This window comes from Nycticebus coucang, chromosome 19 (genome assembly GCF_027406575.1).
Source record: "Nycticebus coucang isolate mNycCou1 chromosome 19, mNycCou1.pri, whole genome shotgun sequence".
In the NCBI taxonomy this organism is placed as follows: domain Eukaryota; kingdom Metazoa; phylum Chordata; class Mammalia; order Primates; family Lorisidae; genus Nycticebus; species Nycticebus coucang.
The window spans coordinates 13,112,834-13,135,161 of record NC_069798.1 but is presented as its reverse complement, the minus strand read 5'-3'; the positions used below and the strand labels follow the sequence as shown (position 1 = coordinate 13,135,161).

General features: G+C 41.8%; 1 protein-coding gene across 9 annotated transcripts in view; it reads right to left on the bottom strand.

The window, feature by feature from the left end:
* The window catches only part of GREB1L (GREB1 like retinoic acid receptor coactivator), a 308,414-nt gene that overhangs the window by 57,861 nt on the left and 228,225 nt on the right, over positions 1-22,328 (bottom strand). For 8 of the 9 annotated variants that reach the window (XM_053571376.1, XM_053571377.1, XM_053571378.1 and 5 more), the window contains 7 exons: positions 22,101-22,220; positions 20,611-20,748; positions 17,655-17,840; positions 11,401-11,727; positions 10,041-10,169; positions 9,291-9,425; positions 6,397-6,594 (listed from right to left, as the gene is read on the bottom strand). In XM_053571376.1, coding sequence (XP_053427351.1) covers positions 6,397-6,594; positions 9,291-9,425; positions 10,041-10,169; positions 11,401-11,727; positions 17,655-17,840; positions 20,611-20,748; positions 22,101-22,220 — 1,233 coding nt within the window. The remainder of the gene's footprint in view (positions 1-6,396; positions 6,595-9,290; positions 9,426-10,040; positions 10,170-11,400; positions 11,728-17,654; positions 17,841-20,610; positions 20,749-22,100; positions 22,221-22,328) is intronic. The other variant, XM_053571380.1, reaches the window with a different exon arrangement.

Genomic DNA, 22,328 nt, shown 5'->3' with positions numbered 1-22,328 from the left:
TAGAGTCTTACTAAAGGTTATATGTATTTAAGAAAACTCAAGCTAACCCATATTCCCATTTTGGGGGATCCAAGGGGGAAAAAAAACATTATGTTCTCTGAGGCCATTCTTCTAAAAACTTTAAAGGGGAAGCAGCAATTTTTCTACCATCGGGGGCCCTTGAAGAGGAATAAAACCAAGAACATATTCACCATGTCTACAATACCCTGTGAGTATCAGTGTCTAAGGCCACAAAGGTAAAAAATCTAGCCAAATGGCCACAACCCATTAACAGAGGGAGCTAATCAGTCTGAATATCAAGTAAAAGTAAAAGCTGATAATGGTCAGGGAACTCTAAAATGTTCAGGCATCCTTAGAGATGATCTAGCATTTATCTTTTTTTTTGAGATAGAGTCGCACTATGTCTCCCTCGGTAGAGTGCTGTAGAGTCACAGCTCACAGCAACCTCCAATTCTTGGGCTTAAGCAATTCTCTTGCCTCAGCCTCCCAAGTAGCTGAGACTACAGGCGCCCACCACAACGTCTGGCTATTGTTTGGTTATAGTTGTCATTGTTTGTCAGACCTAGGCTAGATTTGAACCTGCCAGCTCCAGTGTATGTGGCTGGCGCCCTGGCCACTTGAGCTATAGGCACTGAGCCTCTAGCATTTATCTTAATGCCCCCGAACACTGCCTGTTTATTTGAAGAGAACAATGTTTCTAACTTTTACAGTCTTATCCCTTGAATTTTTTTTAATAAAGAATTTCGATTCTGATTGGGCACAGTGGCTCATGCTTGCAATTCTAGCACTTGGGGAGGCCAAGATGGGAAGATCCATTGAGTTCAGGAGTTCAAGACCAGCCTGAGTAAGAGTGTGACCCCATCTCTACTAAAAATGGAAAAATTAGCACTGTAGCCTGGAATGTTAACAGAGTCAAACTCTGTCTCAAAAAAAAAAATATTTCCAAATTTTTATTTTTAATTTTTATTTCTTGTTCTTCTTATAAAGACGTCCCAAAGAAAAATAAAACTGTTCTCAGTTTTAGTGGTTCATTTTCTTTATGGATTGAATTAATTTCACCAAAGTTTTAGTATGAAAAAAACACAAAAAATCATTCCAATGCTTAAAAGGTTATCAAAATCAAGAAAATATTAAATCATTAGAGCATGCTGAGTTTTCAAGTATTATTTATTTATTTATTTTGAGACAGAGCCTCAAGCTGTCGCCCTCAGTAGAGTGCCGTAGCATCACAGCTCACAGCAACCTCTAACTCCTGGGCTTAAGTGATTCTCTTGCTTCAGCCTCCCAAGTAGCTGGGACTACAGGCGCCTGCCACAACACGGTTATTTTTTGGTTGTAGTTGTCATTGTTGTTTGGCAGGCCTGGGCTGGATTTGAACCCGCCAGTTCTGGTGTATGTGGCTGGCACCTTAGCTGCTTGAGCTACAGGTACCAAGTCTCAAGTATTATTTTAACAGTGAGCATTCCTTTACCCTTGTAATTTCTTTTCAGCAAATAACCTGGGCATTGAAATAGCTGGTTGAAATCCTCCTAATTGCCTTCAGAGCCCACTGAACTAGTGGTCTCCTTTGTCTTCTGGTGGCCCAGCTGGCTCCCTTCTGTCCTCCCACAGAGAAGAGTTCTTTAATCTGGGTTTGGTGAGACTTTGTGCAGGTGAACAAAGGATATCAAAATCAAGCATCCCAAACGCACACGTGCAACTCCAGAGCTGTGTGTGACTAGAAGACACACCTAATGCCTACACATTAATCAATTCACGTCTCTACTCTTTGGCTAAAGTAGGTTTCTGGAAAATGGTTTTAATAATCAAAGTTGTTTTTGCCAGAGGTCTACCAGATCTTAAATATTATGTCTACGTCTTTCTATCAGAACAGATTTGGAGTTAAAATTCAGTTTTGCTGTGTCATAGGCAAGACAACATGTTCCCTAAATATTTTGCTTTCTGGCTAAACAGAAAGCTCATTAATAAACACGCAGCTGTGTGTTGAGTATACGACAGACAACTACACGGTGTGTGAGCACTGTGCTCTGGAGTGGGAGGGAGGCTGGGAAGGGCTGTGCCCTGGAAGCCCGAAGAACAGGAGTAATGGTGGTCCCAATGTTGTCAAAAGCTCAGATAGGATAAGAACTGAAAAGGTGACTGGTGAAACAGCAGTGAGGTTGGGAGCTAATTTGCAGGGTTTGGGGGAGTGACTGAGAGATAAAGAGATGGAGGTGACACTGGACAACTCTCTCCATGTGGCAGCTGGTGGGAGGAGGGGATCAGGAGGTCCAAGTGGGATTAACAGAGGCTTGTGTTGTCTTCCAGAAAGTGTGGTAATGATGGCATAAGTCTCTGAAGGGAAAGAAGTTGAAGCAATGTGAGAAAAAAATTAACAGGGCCCTGAGAATGAGGCTGGGATGGTGTCCAGAGTGAGGTGGGAGTCAGGCTTAACCAGAGTAGGGCGGCCCAGCAGGAGGGGAGAGGAACGTTGGATGTGCACCAGTCAGGTTTCTAGATTTGAAGGCAAGAAGTATTTATCTGGAGGTTTGGAGGTTTTTTACTTTGGGTTGGAGAAATAGGTGGCATTGTCATTTGCTGAGAGAAGAATGAGATCTGAGGTTTGGTGAGTGAGGAGAGAGCCTGCGATAGCCGCTGTGGAGAATGGAGAGAAAACCACCCAAAGACCCAAGAAAAGAATTTATTATGGCATCACCTGGGATTCTCCCCTACTCCCCACCCCACCCAGTGTCCAACAAAGTGTCCAGTATGCAGCGAAAGAGGGACTGTCACCTAAAATTGGGAACCTTTGAGTGGATGATTCCAGGACCCGGCGGGTGTAAAACATGACCCAAGGGCAACAGTGTCTGAGGATGACGACCTGAGGGTGCTGAGAGCTGGGGTGGACTGGGCTGCCCGGAAGTGAGCGGATATGCTCAGTTACGCTGGCACAGAGGAGTAGCTAGTGCTTCTCTCGTCCAGCTCAGGGCAGTGTGGTTTCTCAGGACTTTTGTCCCTGGGATCCTGTTCCCTGCCACCTTTGTTTCTGCCCAGTAAATACTGTCTTTTTAATATTGAAAGTTTTGGATACCAACAAGGTGATGTGAAGTTGACGAGACCAAGAAAATTTATTTTGGGAAGTGAGAATGCTTTCGCCTATCCCTTCAGTTCTGCTCGTAGTCTCAGCCACTTCCTTAAAACTTCCTCGCATCCATTTTGATAGAGTAAACAATCTGCGTAACAGCAGGTAAAATATATCTCTGGCTCTTTGATAATCATGCATGTGTTGAAGCATCAGGTGTGTGCCATTCCCCTGAGCATGGTAACACTTCCTTAACTGGACACCCCCATTTGCTGGAACTGACACTTACACCTTTTAAAAGCAGGAGGAGGCTTTTAATGCTTCCTGTATTCATCCCACCAGGCACAAATGCTTCCTGTATTCATCCCACCCACCTTGAATTGAAAGTGGCTTGCATTTTGATTGCACCAGTACCCTAGTATTTATAGGATATGGAGTCTTCCGAATTAGAAAAATTATGCTACAATTTCAATTTTTTTAAGAAAACACTAAAACAACAGCCTTGCCTATAAGTCTAAAAATCCTCCTTCTCCACTGATCATCCCAGCAGTCACACGTCAAGGTAGGCAAACTTAAAGATGTTTAACTCATTTCAGTTCTTTTTTTAACCTTCAAATTCTTTCCATAACATTTTATTTTGTTTTTTCCCTCCCCCCTCCCTCCTGTCTTTTTTCCATTTCTTAATCAGAATGTGAGTTAAGGTATCAAATCCTTGACTTTAGTGCTGGGTCTGCAGCAATGTGATGGTTTCTATTTTCATCTTTCTACTTTCAGCCACACATGCTCTGCCAAGGATGTGCCCTTTCTGCACAGGCTGGCAACGTCTCCCTGACTGGTGCTTTTTCTGGCAGGCTGGCTGCTGACATGCTTCCTGAGGAAGGGAGGCAGCTGGGACCAGGAAGTGGAGGCCGTGGGTGTTATTATTCCCTCTGCCCGTCCCTTCCCACCCTCTATCCAAGCGTCAGTGGAGCACCAATGGGAGCCGGGGCTGAGAAGAGATCTAAAAGAGGTGCCAGGGTCCTTCCTCCCAAGATTCTGCTCTCCGTGGCTGCAGGCAAACTAAGCTCTTGACAATTCACAAAATGAAGTATGGGGAAACGGAGTCCGATTATTTCTTGACAACGCTCTCTGTTTTCATAGCTATGCTTTTTAAAGGTTATTTGCTATTTAATCTGCCCTGAACAATTTCTCCTTATACCTTAATGTGTTTCTGGTCTTTCCTCTTCCATCAGTCGGTACATGTTCCAAGAATATGAAGGTATTTAAATATGAAAGCAAATAAATTTTGGTGGTTATGATGCGGAATTCTATATGTTCATTAAAAACAATGCTTACAAAGGCTTTTCATGGCACAGAAAAGTGTGCACACTATAATGCCAGTGATAAGCAGATGCAGGTGGGGAAGTGAAGTATTAAGTCATCTGTTAATGGCAAATGTTAGCAGTAGTTATCCTTGAATGGCAGGATTATAAACGTTTCAATTTCTTTTTACTATCTTTTATTTTTCAAAATAAAGAATACCATAAATATGCCTTTCTGTTATAAAAGTTAAATAAAGTTATTTTTAAATATATATTTTTTTTTCCAAAAAAATATTTCAGTGTGCATGCAAAAGCCAGCTTGTGAATAGTTTTTAAAATATGCTTTGCTCTGAGTTTTCTGGCTCTGTCTATAATGTTGTTTTTTTGTTTTGTTTTTTTCTCCTAGCTTATAGAAACATAGGTTTATATAACTGGTCAAATTCTGGTGCCTTTCTGAGGGGTGGCGATCTTAAAATGCTGATGTTAGACAAACCTGAGAGAACTGAGAAGGGAAAAGGAAAGATCATACACTTTCTTTGGATATTGCATCAGGACAGGAGAAAGCACATGTCACCAAGAGGTTATTTCAGGAAAAGGCTCTGCAGATGATTCTGTCACTGCACACAGATACTGTGCTGTGTTTGCTCAAGCACTGTTTGGGATAACAGATCACAAACTCAGGGAGGCCACACATGCCAGCTGGTACAAGTAAAATATCTAACAGAGAAGGCGCTTCCTCCCGGTAATGAAAGCAAAAAATATGTAAGAAATAACAAAAAATCTGGTTACTGCCTGTCCGCTTCCCACAATGAGGGAGGAGGAGGAAAAAATGCAGAAATGGCGAGTAGCCAAGAGAGCACATCTCTCTCTGGGGGAGATGGTGTTTTAACTCCTGCAGCTCATCAGCTACAAGTGGATATTTCCAGAGGGTCATTTTGTCATTCAGAAACTGAGAGGCTAAAAAGAAGACCACACTATTAACTAGGCACGTGGGGATTCCAGATGTGAACAAGACTTTCCAAGCGTCAGTCACAGCCACCAAGAGAGGTTAAAGAGAGAGGGGAAATGTATTTTTAGTCTACTCATTTGGCCCATGGACCTAATGACATAAGGTTTCTTATAGTCACATATTTAAAGCATAGTTTTTTTTTTTTTTCACTGTTGCCCCAAGCTAGAGTGCTGTGTCATCATAGCTTACAGCAACCTCAAACTCTTTGGCTCAAGCTATTGATCCTCTTGCCTCAGCCTCTCTAATAGCTGGTACTATAGGTGCTTGCCACCATATCTGGCTAGTTTTTCTATTTTTAGTAGAGGCGGGTCTTGCTCTTGCTCAGGCTGGTCTTGGAATCTCGTGCTCAAGCTAGCCACTCTCCTTGGACTCCCAGAATGCTGGGATTATAGGTGTGAGTCACCACACCCATCCAAAGTGTGGTCTTGTGACCAGCTACCTGGCATCCTCTGGAGGCTAGCCGGAAATGTAGAATGTGGTGCCTGCTCCAGATTCACTGAAGGGAAAATGCATTTTAACAGAGGCACTGTATGATAGGTATGAAAGGTACCCTTGACCTTGGAGGGAAAAAGGACAAGGTACTCTGAGGGAAAACTTAAAAATAACATTTAAGGTGCTTTTATTTATTTTTTTGAGACAGAGTGTCACTATGTCACCCTCAGTAGAGTGCCGTGGCGTCACAGCTCACAGCAACCTCAAACTCTTGGGCTTAAGTGATTCTCTTGCCTCAGCCTCCCAAGTAGCTGGGACTACAGGCAACCGCCACAATGCCCGGCTATTTTTTGTTGCAATTATCATTGTTGCTTTAGCTGGCCTGGGCCAGGTTTGAACCTGCCAGCCTGGGTGCATGTGGCTGGCATCGTAACCACTGAGCTACAGGCGCCAATCCTAAGGTTCTTTTATGATTTGTATTACTGAAAAAAGTTTTACATGTCCTAGAAACATTTGGATTAAGCAAAAGAAAAGAGGCAGAAGGGATCTATGGCTGGATCTTGGTAGGCTCGTCTTCAAAAGTTCACTCTTACCTGATTGTCGAATCCGTTGAAGTATTTGCTGGACCAGAACCTCAGATCTTGGGACAATGATGATGAAGTCTACTTTGCTGAAGTGACCGAGGTCCAGGCTTTGACTGCCACTGTCTGCTATAGCACACACCTGGGATAAGAGTTTTCTGGCCACTGTTAGCTGAGGTTGATAAATTTGGAAGGTTTCATTTTCTAAATCTAAAAGATAAAAAAAAAAAGTTGTAAGAATAAGATTAATTTACATCTCTGAGGGCCACTTGAATACATATGAGGACACATCATACACACACACAGAGGAATTCTCATTTGCTATTCTTAGCTCCTATTGAATTTTAATAGATTTGTCCATTTTCCTGGGAAACTTAGTTGAGAGGATGTGCTCAGGCTGCAGGGATGTGTTCAGGAGTGGATGTGCAGTTTTACAAATGTTATTATTTTAAAGTCGATTGATTGTCTCACAAATGTTTAACCTTCCCTACTCAAAGCCAGAAACAATGGAGACAGACTAACCCTTGCAGCTGGAGCCAAGACTCATCCCTCGAAAGGGGAGAGTTTCCAGTTTTCATTAGAGATATCAGCACAGGCTGGTGCTCCAACCCAGACCCAGTTTGGGGAAGGAGGTGATGCTGTGACTATAAGGAGGCTGCGTTCCTTCGAGCTTTCCTGGATGGCACAACAGTAAACATTTCCTCTTCAGCAAGTCAGCTGCAGCATGGTCTGAAATTCCCCTCCCAGTGACTACATAACGTAGGTCATGGAGACATAACCTTCACCTTTCTTCCCATTCTGGTCACTTTTGCCAGTGCTTGTGACCTGGCAGGTCTAGGTGGTTGTGGTCAACTCCAGTGCTGACGCCTGGACTATCTGAAGAGACCTGACTCATGACACAGCCAGCTGGCTACTCAGCAGGTGATGTATTCCAAAAACATTGCCCAGATACTCTGAGCATGTCGGTAGCTTTTTATTACCAGCATAAGTAAGCGATCAATCTATCTTATACATGTGTGCACATCCACGTACACAAGCAACGAGAGAAACAAGTTGAGTCAGCTGAACGCCTGAGCAGGCAACATCCCATCCTTTAAAGACCTGCCTTTTAATCAAGGAACAAATGCGGCAATCTGGAACAGACTCACAAGGGCCTGATTAACCTGTGCTAATTAACGTTTTCTAAAATCAAACTGCAATGCAGTGCAAGCAAAGACAGCAGTCACAGAACCCCAGCTACCAAGGGTGCCGATGGCAAATGGAGATTTTTATGGGTGGTCTCCCTACTGGCTGAGAGAACCCACTGGAAAAACCCAAAGCTGCCAGCATTTTTTTTTTTTTTTTTTGAGATGGAATATCTCCCTGTTGCCTTGGGTAGAATGCAGTAGAGTCATCAGAGCAGCAACCTCAAACTCCCGGACTCAAGCAATCCTCCTGCCTTAGCCTCTCAAGTAGCGGGGAGTACAGGCACCTGCCATGACAGCTGGCTAATTTTTTCTATTTTTGGTAGAGAGAGGGGGGTTTTGCCCTTGCTCAGACCAGTTTTGATCTCCTGACCTCAAGCGGTCTTCCCTTCTCGGACTCCCAAAGGGCTGGGAGTATAGGTGTGAGCCTCTGTGACCAGCTCCAGAGCAGCAACTTTTTTTTTTTTTTTTTTTTTGTGGTTTTTTTTGGCCGGGGCTGGGTTTGAACCTGCCACCTCCTGCATATGGGTCCGGCGCCCTACTCACTGAGCCACAAGTGCCGCCCTGGAGCAGCAACTTTTAATAGTAACCCCGATAAGTTTTGCACCATAAAGACTACTAATCAATGTAAGTCTGTCTTTTGATGTAGTTAGGCTGTTATTACCTTCATTTTACAGGTTGGATGGGTTGGGACTTAACATCTATACATTTATAGAATTTAATTTAGCAAAGTTTGAAGTTTGAGGAATCATAAAAACATCTTTATGCAATGTTTTGTAAACAAAGAACCAAAGATATGTGCTTGGGAATCTGTAAGTCCTCTGAGAATGTTTAAATTCTAAATGTGTTAACAATTCAAAACCGTTAATATAAAACACATTTTAGATCATCTGGGTGATCACTTTATTACCAAATATTGTCCAGCAGTCAAAACATTTTATTGCCTGCAATTCCATGTATTTTTACAACTGAGCTGATGCCAAGCTGTGCTACTTTTACTGCCTGGGGCAATCCTCATATATGAATGATGCATTCCCATCAGGCGGTGGCCAAGTGGCTGTCAGCAGCAACTTAACTGGGTCTGTTTCCCATCTATCCTTTCACCTGCTCTTTTTTTTCCCTCTCCTGTGTTGTCCCTGTCAATCAGGGAATTGGGGCAGGAATCTGAACACAAAGGAATCCAGTCTAATGACAGAACTCCTCTTCTAGGGCCCCAGTCCCCCTTTAAGTTCTTGAAGTTTGTTGTAAGGCAGATGACTCGACAGTCTGCAGCGTCTGCTGGGAAGGCCTTCCTATCCATAAGACAACGTTGGACTCAGAGTGTAAGTGAAGGAACATGAGTGGGGGCCCAGCAGGCCTATTGTCCAGACGTGCTATGGAGCAGTTCTGTGAAGCCCTCAGCAAGCACAACTCTCTGGGCCCTGCTGGTGAAACTAAGAAAAATGCACCAAAATGCCTGGAATCTTTTAGGGAAAAAAAGAGAGAGTGCTTAAGGTAAAGTCTTTGTTTTTCATTCTAGGAGACTTTTACTAACTAGGATCAGGGACTTCTTAATGGTAAGGCATCTTAAATTTGAGCCAGATTTATCTCACAGACAATGAGAGAAAGGCTGTCATGGTCTATGACTTCAGGAAGAATCCTCAAAACCTTCAGAATGACTTCGTTTCTGTAATGCCTGTCCTAAGGACCGATTTCCTACTCTTGGTGTGCAGTGACATTTACCCAGGTTTTGTATGGGCACCATAGCAGCAGCCTCCTCGGGGGACACACACTCATTAAGGTCTCCATTGAAGGGGGTAACCACGCTGTCTCCTCTTCTTTGTTGCATTTTTTCTAGCAGCATGTCTAGGTCATCACCTATTACAAAATTAAGTGGAGATAAGGTTACAAGCAATGATATGTTTGTGTTGTTTTTATCAGTCTCTGAGTTGGGCTCTTCGGCTGGGTTCTCATCAAGATCTGTTCAGCCTGTGGGTGTTTTAAGCTTCACCATCTCTGCACCAGTGTCTCTATCGCAAGGGCCACCCTCCTTGGTATAGTGCTAACAGTTCACCTGCTTTCACTAGCTGTTCTCTCTTGACCTCCGTAATATTCAAAAGCAGGCAGAACAGGGATTACTTTATCCCCGTTTGACATATTAGAAAACTGAGATCCCTCAATGAATCCCCAACAACAAAAAAAAACAAAAAACAAAACCTTAAAAAGAAAAAGAGATCCAGGGAAAGGGAGGGCTGACCCAAGGTTACCCAACAAAGTCACAGCTGAGCTGAGGCTCCTGATGCTACAGTGACGTGATTCCCCAGATCCCCCTGCTGCTTCCTGTGGCGTTAGTAACACAATACCCGGGATACACCATTCCCAATGAAAGATCTGCCGGCAAGCTCATTCTCCACACTGTCTCCTCGAAAGGCTAAGATTTAAGTTCAGAAAATCATGCAGCCAGGGGCTGACAGTGTTGCCAGATCCACTCACCTAATGACGTGGTTTTGAAATGTGATGCCAGGAAACTGACCTTTCCTGTAATGAGCTCATAACTAATTTCTTTTAAAAACTCACTTGTGGTGAGCATGCTTTCTGCCAGAGCTCGGGACTGATGCTGGCCTGCAGAACAGAGGGGAGAAGAGATGACCTCAGTAGAACGTGTTCACCGGAACATTATTTATAATAGCAACAACTGGAAATCACCAAAGGGGGGGGGTGGTGACTACAGGAACTGGGCTAAGAAAATCATGGCACATTCAAAGATTTGCGAGGTCAATTTGAAGACTGTAGACAGAAACAGAAAACATTTATAATCTAACGCCAAGTGATCAGGGGAAAAATTGATGTGCCTTACATTTGTAAATGTGAAAACACACACATGCGTGTGTTTAAAGAATAGGGGATAGGGAAGATCCCTGTGCCCCACCCCCCCAGCATTGGGGCTGTGGGTGACCCCAAGCCTACCCCCAGGCTGGGCCATTTGCTCTGATGAATGTCCAGGGGCTGTGGATATAGGGGGAAAAAAAGACTAGGGAAGAACATGAAAAACATTATAAAAATTGTGTTTGTATGTTTATTATAAATATTTGCCTTAAAATATAAACTTATGTTGTTAAATTGCTTTTACAAATCAATATGTTAAAAATTAATGTATTCTACTGTCTGACAAAGCTTTCTGAAAATTTATATAGCACAGAAAGATGGGTAGACAGGTTTTGCCAAAGTGAGGGGGCTTCACCTCTTTACCAGGAAGAAGTGAAAGCCCTTCAGAACGGAGAGGAGAGAAATAAAAATAGAATAGTTGGCTACCCAGGATGGTGCCTGATAGAAAATCAGAACAGTGAGAAACAAACAAGAAAGACAAAAAACAAAACCTTCATTTTGTAACATGCCAACTTTCTGAATCTTCTTTGGCATCAATGTTATAATATTAAATAAATTCCTCAGTGAGAAGGAGAATATATGAGCTAAGTTTTTGGCAAATTTGATTAACTGTCTTAGGCCACTTGTGGTGCTGGCTTTATCACATGCTAGAGTGACATTTCCACAACCTTTTAAGGACAGCAGTTACATGAGACAAGGTTATCTGTTACTAGGGTGAGCTTTGAAATAATGCTCCCACAACCAGCTGACAGGGGCACCAGCCAAATTGAGAGTTACGAAAACCTGATCTGAGGAGGAAAGGAAAAGTAAAAATTAGGAGAAGGAACTAGCATTGGAGCAATTAATCAGAGATTAATTATATGGATGCCTGAAACACCCAATAGATACTTTTCAAATGGACAGATAATTGAACGAATGGACAAATAAACAAACAAAAACAAAAAAACAAACAAAAGAAATTACTCACCTAACACTACCACACAAAATTCATTTCCTCTGATTTTCGACGCACAAATTGCCACAACATAGTCTGGTAGCCTTTGATAGTGTCTCATTTCACTGAGAGTCCTTAATGTCTCTGAAATCCCTTCTGCCAAAGAGTTTTGGGTCACAATCACATGCACCAAGTCTTGAGATACGCTGGCGATTAATCTTGCGAGCCAGGGGAGCTGCCCTGGCAACACAGGGGTACACGGAGCACCTATCTGCAGGGCTCGCTCTCTCAGAGTAAACTCCTGCATGGCTTTCAGCATAATTTGCTCAAATTCTTCCCTGAGAGGTATCTGATCAGGACCTATAATAAAGAAAATTATAGCTGGAATTTTTTTAAAATTATAAGAAGGAGAGAGGAGCATTGTCCTCCTGTCTACCGGACTCCAGCTGGGAAATAAGCTCTTTTCCTATATAGGTGGTCTCACATATAGGGCCCCTATTAACCACTACCTGTTGTGAAATTGTCTTTTTTTTTTTTTTCTCTCTGCCTCTTTTTTTTTTGTATTTTTATTTTTTGAGACAGAGTCTCACTCTGTTGTCCTGGATAGAGTGCCATGGCATCAGCCTAGCTCACTGCAACCTCAAACTCATGGCTCAAGCGATCCTCCTCCCTCAGGCTCCTGAGTAGCTGGGAGTACAGGTGCCCCAAATGTGGGTCTTCATTACCCCAAATTTTGTCTTCGGTTTGTATCTGCTCACTCTTTGGTCAATTATTTTTTGAGACAGTCTCACTCTTTTGCCCTAGGCTGGAGTGCCATGGTGTCAGTTCATAGCAGCCTCAAACTCCTGGGCTCAAGCCATCCTCCTGCCTAGACTCCCATGTAGCTATGACCCAGCTAATTTTTTCTATTTTTTTAGTAGAGACTGGTCTTGGTCTTGCTCAGATTGGCCTCAAACTCCTAAGCTCAGGCAGTGCACGGGCTTCAGCCTTCCAGAGTGCTAGGATTATAGGCATGAGCCACTGCAGGCTGGGCCTCAATTTTTTTTAATCAGGCTTTTGTTTTCTTTTATTCTCCTCCTGGTCTCTTATTTAAGAAAGGCTGTACTGAGAGAGACTATCAATTCCACTGTGTGCCTTGGGAGATGGTCACTGCAGATGGCTTATTTCTTGACCTGTTAAGCTTGTAATTATGGAAATCGTTACTGACTAATGAAATAAGAAGCCACTGGCTGGTGTATAATCAGTTTTGGGTTTCATTCATTTCTCATTTTATTCACAGATACTTTGAAAAGCATTTCTAAGGGTGGCGCCTGTGGCTCGAAGGAATAGGGCGCTGACCTCATATGCTGGAGGTGGCAGGTTCAAACCCAGCCCTGGCCAAAAACTGCAAAAAAAAAAAAAAAAAAAAAAAAGCATTTCTAATGTATTACCTCTATATCTAATTTTGAGAATAATGTCCATAGGGATATTACGTTTAATTATTTTTCACTCACAAGTTGTATTTTAGGCAGCCTCACATTTTCCTCACCTAGAGAATGCTTTCATCACCCAGTTATTCCCGTGTTCTGGATTGTTACATATAGCATTTGGTCCTCTTTCCCAGCCGTGCTTAGGGCTAAGCTTACATTGCTGACCTATGACCCCTGGAATTAAGGGGACTTGGTTTCTTACTCTCTTTAGAAACTCTCAACTAGTCTTTAGAACAAAATAAGCAAGTCAATGTTTGGTATCCAAGTGACACAAATGAACTAAGTTTCTATATTTAGTTTAAATTGAAACCAGTGAGAATATAATCACTCCCTCTATTCAGTAATTTCTTTTGCTGTGTGAACTCAACATTTGAAATGTGGGCTCCAGTAAACACCTTCCTCTGTGTCTGTGAACTGAGACCAAGCAATAGCCCCAGAACCCAGGGAATGAAGCCCTATAAAAAAGAACAGGGGTGAGGACTGGACTTCCATATGGGAAGGAGGCACCATGAGTGAGTCAGGAATTGTTCCTTCCTGGGACCCAGGCTGGAGTGCAGTGCATGATAGCAGCTCCCTGCAGCCTCCAGCTCTTAGGCTTAAGTCAAACAGGAGTGTAAGTGGCCTCCCTGGCCCTGCCATCTTTTCTGGGAAAGCAAGAAAAGGAGAGGTTTAGTAATGTTTTAAGGACAAGGAAGATTACACATTTTAAAATAAAATTTTACACATTTTAAAAATAAACTATTTTAATTGGAGAAAACAGTTTTTCTAAGATTGGTTATGGGCCAGGGAAAGGTAGGAGAGTGGAGACAACATCTAGACAGATTTTTCTTTTCTATATGTGGAAATAGGACTGGAAAGTTGTAATGCTTATGTTTCTTATGTTCTTCTCAATTGCTTGATGCTTTCTTTGAAATCGGGTGTAGTTCTGTCACTCAGGGCTAGGGTGTGCAGTGGTGTCATCATAGCTCACTGCAACCTCAAACTCCTAGGATCAAATGATTCTCCTTCCTCAGCCTCCCCAGTAGCCGGGACTCTGTAGTGCCACCATGCCTGGCTAATTTTTTATATTTTTTTTGTAGAAATGGTGTCTCACTCAGGGTGGTCTCAACTCCTGGTCAAGTGATCCTCCCACCTCAGGCTCCCTGAGGAAAGTGCTGGAATACAAGGTTGTTGTTGTTATTTTTTTTTTTTAATCACCCAGGACCCACCAAGACTTCTGATCATCATTCAGCTTTATCAAATTAGTAACATGGTAGTAGTCAGTAGGTATACACTTAGCAGTGAGGGGTCAATGTGGAAAGATGTGCACTGACTATCTCAAATGAAGGGAAGGCGGTTTTCTATTTAAAGATTTCTTCCACTAGAACATATGACAGCTTAAAAGCAAGTGGCCCCGACTCTTTCCAGTTTCCTACTGTCCCTTATTGATGACCTGAAGGCTCAGATGCCTGGTTAATAGTCGTGGCCATGAGACCCACTCTAAACCAGGATTGAGTAACACGTTCTATCTGGAAGCATAATCAATTTCAAATATAAAATTTTGACTGAATTCCTGTTAGGAATTACAATGGGGGAAAAGATGTTAAAGTTTAAATGAGGTAAGAGACTTCTTAGAGTAAAATGCCTTGCTTCCAGTCATCCCCTGTCACTTTTTCATCTTCATCCTTTACAGTTAAAATGGAGGAGCCTTTTCTACACTTTTTGCAAGCTTGATGATACCATTTTTTTTTTCCTTCAAGTGCTGATCTCCAGTCACGCAGTTTAGCCCAGACTTCAGTTCTGATAGCTTTTTGGATAGAGTCAAACAAAGTAATAGGGAAAGACAAGGTTCCAACAGACACAGAACCCTCCAAGAACAAGAATCTCTGGATTTGCTGATTTCATTATCTACTTCAAAAGATTTTCAGATTGTGAAATAACTAAGGTTTTGTTTTTCTTTAAAGTGGCTGTAGTAGAAAGGTCTGTTTCTTCTAAAGAATCTTGCTTTTCTTCTTTTCTGTTACCTCTAAGCAACTGAGCCACCAAAGTATTAAAACTGTCCTTTTAGAAGTCTGGATTTATTTCTTTAAATGTCTATAATCTATGGCATATGTGAAAATATTCTTGCTGCCTTCCCAAAACCTCTAGAGGCAAAAAAAAATTTTTCCAAGGACTCCAGAACAGGTAGTCATTGGGGACAAGAAATCTCAATGTATAAAACTTAGATTAAAAAAAAAAATAGGGCAGCACCTGTAGCTCAGTGAGTAGGGTGCTGGCCCCATATACCAAGGGTGGTGGGTTCGAACCCGGCCCCACCCAAACTGCAACAAAAAAATAGCCAGGTGTTGTAGTGGGTACCTGTGGTCCCAGCTACTTGGGAGGCTGAGGCAAGAGAATCACCTAAGCCCAAAAGCTGTAGGTTGCTGTAAGCTGTGATGACACCACACTCTACCAAGGGTGACAAAGTGAGACTCTGACTCTAAAATAAATAAACAAATAAATAGCTATCATGTTATACATTGAGAGATCTAACTGATAGGAAGTAAAACTCTGGAGAAAATCGATCTTTGAAGGCAGAGAAGAGTCTGTGTAAAATTAAATAAAGATTTTTATTTTTTTAAAGATAAAAGTTCTTAGTAATTTAAGGGAAGACATTTTGTTTTGACCATTTGGTTTGTTTAATTAACTTGGACATTGATTTTTAAATTGTTATTAAGATTGGCGGGACTTGGTGGCTCACACCTGTAATTCTATCACTCTAAAGCTGAGGTGGGTGAATTGCCTGAGCTCAAGCAATTCAGGAGTTTGAAACCAGCCTGAGCAAGGGCAAGACCCCATCTCTACTAAAAATAAGAAAACTAGCCAGGTGTTCGGGGGTGGGTGGGTGGTGGTACCTGTAGTCCCAGGTACTGGGGAAGCTGAGGCAATTGGATCAATTACTTGAGCCCAGGAGTTTGAGGTTGCTGTGAGCTATGATGCCAGAGTACTCTACCTGGGGTGACAGAGTAAAACTCTGTCTCCAAAAGAAAAAGTGTTATTAAGATTGAAAAATATGCTATAGTGTTTGGCTTGGTTGGCTATAGCATCATTGCTCTATGACGCACTGTTTTACTGATTCTGGGCATATCCAGAAGCTGATTTTATTATCTTAGAACCTGGTCCACAGTCCACTGTCAGTATGTAGCAATTAAAATTATGACATCAAATGAGCTGGTGACTCAGGTGATTTTTATAATTTTATTACTTATCGATAAGGGTGATTAGTAAGTCCTAGGTTTATCCTGAGAGTGGCTCTCATGGGAAATCTGAAGCATTGCAAGTTTCAAAAGGCCTTGTCAAAACACAGCCTGTATGTAAGCAGCCTTGGGGCACTAAGAGTTCTAGGCCAGGTTGCTAACAATGCCCCAAAGACTGAACCTGGCCTAATGCAGCTTTTGTTTTCTTAACTATTTAGCCAGTGTTTTTATTATTTCTTAAACACTGAAGTATTTTCTAACATTAAAAGAAAATACACCAAAGTGTGTACAATATTATTGTTTTTTCACATGTTAAAGTTTTATTCAACTCACTAATGTAGGAAGTAGCTAAAAGACAAAACCAGTTCTATGAAGATATGAAAAGTCTGGTTTATAGGCTCAGTGGAGAAAGGTATGCTGAAACAAGAGTTGCCAGTCAGATACAATACTGATTAATTTCCTACAAGGCAACAAAACCATAATATTTGGGATCATACAACATTTTTTTATGTGTAATTTTATATCTCAAACATTCTTCTAACTAAATCAGTGGCCTAAAGTCCTGGAATGAGTGTATAATTAGGTTTCATATTAGATAGGCTACTGCAGTTTGCAAAATAAAGGACATTTCAATGTAAATGCTGCTGAACCACTACAGTATTGTCAGGGCACCTGCTACTCCCACTGTGGGGGTCTCAGGAGGATATATTAAATAGAGGAAGTGAAGGGTTCATGACCTATGTATTCCCCTTACCCTAAGGCGAGAGAGCCTTCCATCAGTGGAGTATAGCTGGAGAAGAAAAAAAAATGGGTATGGGGCAGTGGATAAGATAAAAAGGGCAAGTGGGAAACTGGAAAATATTGGTTTTTGGACAATGGCTATGTTTGTATTCAAGATAGTAGTTGTGTTTTCAGAATGGTGGCCTGGGTTCAGCACCTATAGCTAAGCAGCTAGGGTGCTGGCCACACACACTGGGGCTGGTGGGTTCGAACCTGGCCTGGGCCTGCCAAATAACAATAACAACTACAATAAAAAAATAGCCGAGCATTGTGGCAGGCGCCTGTAGTCCCAGCTACCCAGGAGGCTGAGGGAAGAGAATCGCTTGAGCCCAAGAGTTTGAGGTTGCTGTGAGCTGTGCTGCTATGGCACTCTACCCAGGGACAGAGTGAGACGCTCTCACTCAAAAGAAAAAGTACCTTTAATGAATCCCCAACAATTAAAAAAAGAAAAGAAAAAAAAAGTAAAGGTGGCCTGACCATACTCCCTAAGGGGATAAGGGGGGACCCCCTTGCACAATCCTTTCTGGTTCTGTTCTCATTGGCTTTGGAGTTCTTTGGAGCATTATGAGACTAGACACTAGGTGGAGCAATTCATCTCTTCTAGGACCCAAAGGAAAAGCCCCCTCCAAAAACAACCAACAAATAAAACAGAAAACAAAAAGAGAAGGGGAAAAGCATGGAGGAAGAGGTTAAAGGAAAAGAATGTTAGAAGTGAAAGAAGAAAAATAACAGACAGGTGGATGAATGTGAGAAAGAAAGGAAAAAGAATGTTACAAAAAGAATAAAAATAGTCAACAGTGAATGGTTATCGAAAATAACTTACCCAGCCGTACAAGATACTGTATCGTGAGAAGAATCATGTTTTCCACACTCAGAAGCTGGCTGCCAGTCAACCCTAATTGTTCCAAATCTTTGTTTTCCAACTGTGGAATCTTGTAGCAATTCACCAGCAGAGGACTCACAACAATGTCACCAACATTTCCATAGAAATAGGGTAAAGTGCCATAACCTGTCCCAATAGAAGTAGGTCAATACAATTCAACGTTTCTTTTTGAGATCCAGTCAGGTACACTTGGTTAACTAGGAGCAAAGATGGTTAATAAAATTCCTTCCCCTATGAGAGGGCTACCAACCAAATCAATCAAATATGTCAAGCCTATGAAATCTACTTGGATGTTCCAAATTCTACCTTTATATTACATTAGATGAACAGGAAGCAACATACAATTGGCCCTCTGTATCTGTGGGTTCTACATTTGTGGGTTCAACCAAATGTGTCTCAAAAATATTCAGGGGGAAAAATTCCACAAAGTTTAGAAAAGTGAAATTTGACTGTGCCAACTGCCAAGCACTATGGTGAATCCACATGAATGGAGTGATGTTGTGCACACATCGTGTTAGGTGTTATAAGTAAGCTAGAGATGGTTTAAAGCACACAGGAGGATGCCTGCAAATTCTATGCAAATACTATGCCACTTATATCCAGGACTTGAGAATACAACAGATTTTGGTATTGGAAGGACTGGAACCAATACTCTATGGATACTAAGGGATGACTATACTTATATTATCTCTGTTTCCCACAGAAGAGATATGTTAATGTTTTATCTCTGCCATAGAACACTGATGAGTTTACAAAACACCTCTGCATCCTTTGTAAAAGCACAATGATGTTTTCTGATAAAGTTCCTCATCAAGCTTCTTTTCAGATAAGAAATCAGAAAATGAACAAACTACAATATATGTGATACGTGTTTCACTTTGAGATTTTCTTTAAAAAGCTAAAGTCATTGATCAACAGCAACTTTCTACCAGTTGCAGGTGCTTGGAGATTCCTAGTCCTTTTGATATCTTAGCTGTTCTTGTTTTCTTCCTAAGTCAGTAAACAAATTATCTTATAAGTAGATAGGATAAAAATATGTTGAAAATATTCCGTTTTGGTAGTTGGTAGAGAGGGCAATCCCTCTGTGAGATTTTCTAAAAGGCAGGCACCGTAGAACAAAAGGGTCTCCATGTTCTGCTTATCTTTCCAAGGCTTAGTTGCACTGTGCTAAGGTTCAAAAAAAGAACTTCTAAACCATATGGAATTTAACAGCTGAGATTCTCCCCACCCCATGCCTACAGATCTAGGATCAGTGACCATGGTGGTCCAGTACAGGACAGGGCTACAAGCAAAACCATGCAACTAGGTGTGCTCAGAATGTGCAAAAAAACACGTCACGCAGATACACCATAGAGTCTGGAACTATCTACCCCTATCTGTCTTGTCCTAAAGGTAAAGCTCACAGCCTTCTTCTGGCTTAGGCTAGCCCTAACACCAAGAGGATTCTTGATGTGGGAATAAAAAGCATCTAGGGATCCCTAAATTTCTAAATCTGCACTAACAGACCACCTAGAACAGTGATTTTCAATCAGTGGTCTTTAAAAATTTAAAGACCATTAATTGGTTCAGCGCCTATAGCTCAGTGGCTAAGGATGCCAGCCACATACACTGGAGCTGGCAGGTTCGAATCCAGCCTGGGCCTGCTAAATAACAACAACTACAACAAAAAATAGCCGGTCATTGTGGCAGGCTCCTATAGTTCCAGCTACTTGGGAGGCTGAGACAAGAGAATCGCTTAAGCCCAGGAGTTGGAGGTTGCTGTGAGCTGTGACACCATGGCACTCTACCGAGGACTATAGCTTGAGACTCTGTCTCAAAAGAAAGAAAAATAAAATAAATAAATAAATAAAGAACATTAATTAAATTACGTTTTCAAAAAAAGTTCAAACCTCAATAAGTATACTCTTTTTTTTTTTTTTGGAGACAGAGCCTCAAGCTGTCACCCTGGCTAGAGTGCTGTGACATCATAGCTCACAGCAACCTCCAACTCATGGACTTAAGCGATTCTCTTGCCTCAGCCTCCCAAGTAGCTGTGACTACAGGCACCTCCACAATGCCTGGCTATGTTTTGGTTGTAGTCACTGTTGTTTGGCAGACCTAGGCTGGATTCGAACTCGCCAGCTCTGGTGTATGTGACTGGTGCCTTAGCCGCTTGAGCTACAGGCACGGAGCCATATACTCTCTATTTATTTATTTTTTTTACTTTTTGTTTTTTGATCAACATAATTTAAGTGTGCCTTGGAAGTTTAACTGCTGTGAGATAAGAGGTTGAAAAATACTGACCTAAGAAGGACTCAGCCTCCTTAAAGATACTGATTCACAGATGTTGCCCACAGCTCAGCCCTGCCACGGAGAGGCCTCTTGTTTCTCCTGAGGACTGTCTGTTAGGTGGCTGAGGTCATCCCTTTTCTCTGTGGTTTGGCTCCTGCTGACTGGAATGTCTCCTCCTCCACCTTGTCTACTCAGACCAATCTCTAGGATGCAGCTTCAACATCATTTCTCAGAAGCCTTCTAGACCCCTCGGGGCAGAAGTAGGCCCTCTCTTCTCTGAGCTCTTGTTGCTCTTGGTTATGAACCTCTACCAACTCACACAACACCGTGTGTGGTGTCGTAATGGTTATCGCAGTGTGTTGTAATAGTTATTTACTAACCCCAGAGATTAGCGATTAGGTCGGACTCTCCTACTCAACAGTGTACCTTGAGGGCAAAAAGTCTTTGCCTTATTCTCAATTTCTAATCCCATGTTTAATAGAGCATGAAGGAGCTGACCAATAAAAGCGGAAAGAATCAATACAGATGGACAAATTCCTTCTTGAATATGTGAATAAACACACAAACAATAAAAACAGCCCCAGATTCCAGAAGATACAGGCAACTTAGAATTCCTTTGCCTTACCTATCAGAATGACTGGTCTAACTCCTGAGTTACTCAGCAGGTTTTCAGGAACAATTACAGTTTCCCCTGCAGGAATGGGCCGAGGTTGTAAAATTCCAGTTAATGGGGTCTGTGGAACTGGGGCAGATAAAAGGGGCTCTGGAAAAAAAAAGTTGTTTGACAGGAAGGATTAGGCATGAAAGCTAAATAAAATACAATGGGAAGTAATGCAGCTTTAGTAGTTCTATTAGTCTAATGGTTTATTGTGGATTTTTATCATTAATTTGTGTTTATTATATAAAATCAGAAGTGAGAAAAACAAAAGGAAGAAACAAAACAAGCATGATCATACCATCTGGAGATAGCTAGTATTGATCATTTTGGTAGTTTCCTTTCCGTTGTTTTTTCCACGTGCAATCTTTTGAATTCTGTTTTGCATTTTTTCTCCCTGCCCCATATATCAAAGGCATATAAATTTTGAAAAGCACGGACAAATGTAAGAAGGATAAGCTCATCATGAGTCAGTACTACCTAAAGGCAACTACAGTGGCATACTGGTATAATTCTTTGTGTATATAAGATCTCCATGTAGTCTTTAAAAAAAATTTTTTTTTTGTATTTTTTGGCAACAGAATCTCACTCTGTTGCCCAGGCTGGAGTGCTATGACATCAGCCTAGCTCACAGCTCCTTAAATTCCTGGGATCAAGAGATCCTCCTGCCTCAGCCTCCCAGTAGCTGAGATTACACTACCACTTCCCACAACACCTGGCTAATTTTTCTGTTTTTAGTAGAGACAGGGTCTTGCTCTTGCTCAGGCTGGTCTCAAATCCTGAGCTCAGAGATCCTCTTGCCTTGGCCTTCTAGAGTGCTAGGATTACAGGCATGAACCACCATATCCAGCCCTCCATGTAGTATTTAAAACTATTTATTTAAAAAAAAAACTTAAAAATTTAAAGAACCCCATGTATGCCTTAGAATTGGTGTTTCTAGTTGTGTGTGTTTAGTAGAGCAAGGCAGACAAATGTTTGAACATGTAACTTTAAGTACCAAATGGCCACGGTTTGGGTATTAAGAAGGAGAACAAGTTGGCTTTTCAGGTGTCTAGCTGTTAACAGTCTAGGCCGAAAATAACAAGCTTGGGTCACACAGAAAACCAGATCACAGGAAGGAAAATCTAACACTACTGCTGGTGCAGCAAGTCCATTTGTGCCCTGTGATGGTGGCTGGTAGCATCATGACCTAGATAATGAATTGCTTATCAACGCCATGGGCTACAACCAAGCCCAAGGTTGAATGCAGATCAGTTGTGATGGTGCATGTGCTTATAGGGAAGGCTGATGTGAGGGGGACAAAATATTAGCTACTATCAATATCCTCACATAATACTGAACACAATGGTTGGTTAAGGAAGTTTATTTTCAGGGTTCAGGGAAAGAACAGGAGAAGAAGATATCTCTACTAATTAAAAAAAAATCCAAAACCTTAAATCCATTTTCTGTTAAAGTCTTACCATTTCTTGAAAGAGGGCGAACTGTAGGAACAGGTGCAACTAAACCAGGTTGGGGGACAGGTGACCCAGGATACCACCCCCGGTGTCGCTTCTTTGGTGGCCCAGAAGTGAACATGGTAGCTGAAGACAAAAAGAAAGATAGCCTTGTCCTCAGTCATGTGGAAGAAAGGAAAGAAGGCCAAGGTAACACAGAACTTTTTATTTGATTATTCTCAGAAAGTTTAAATC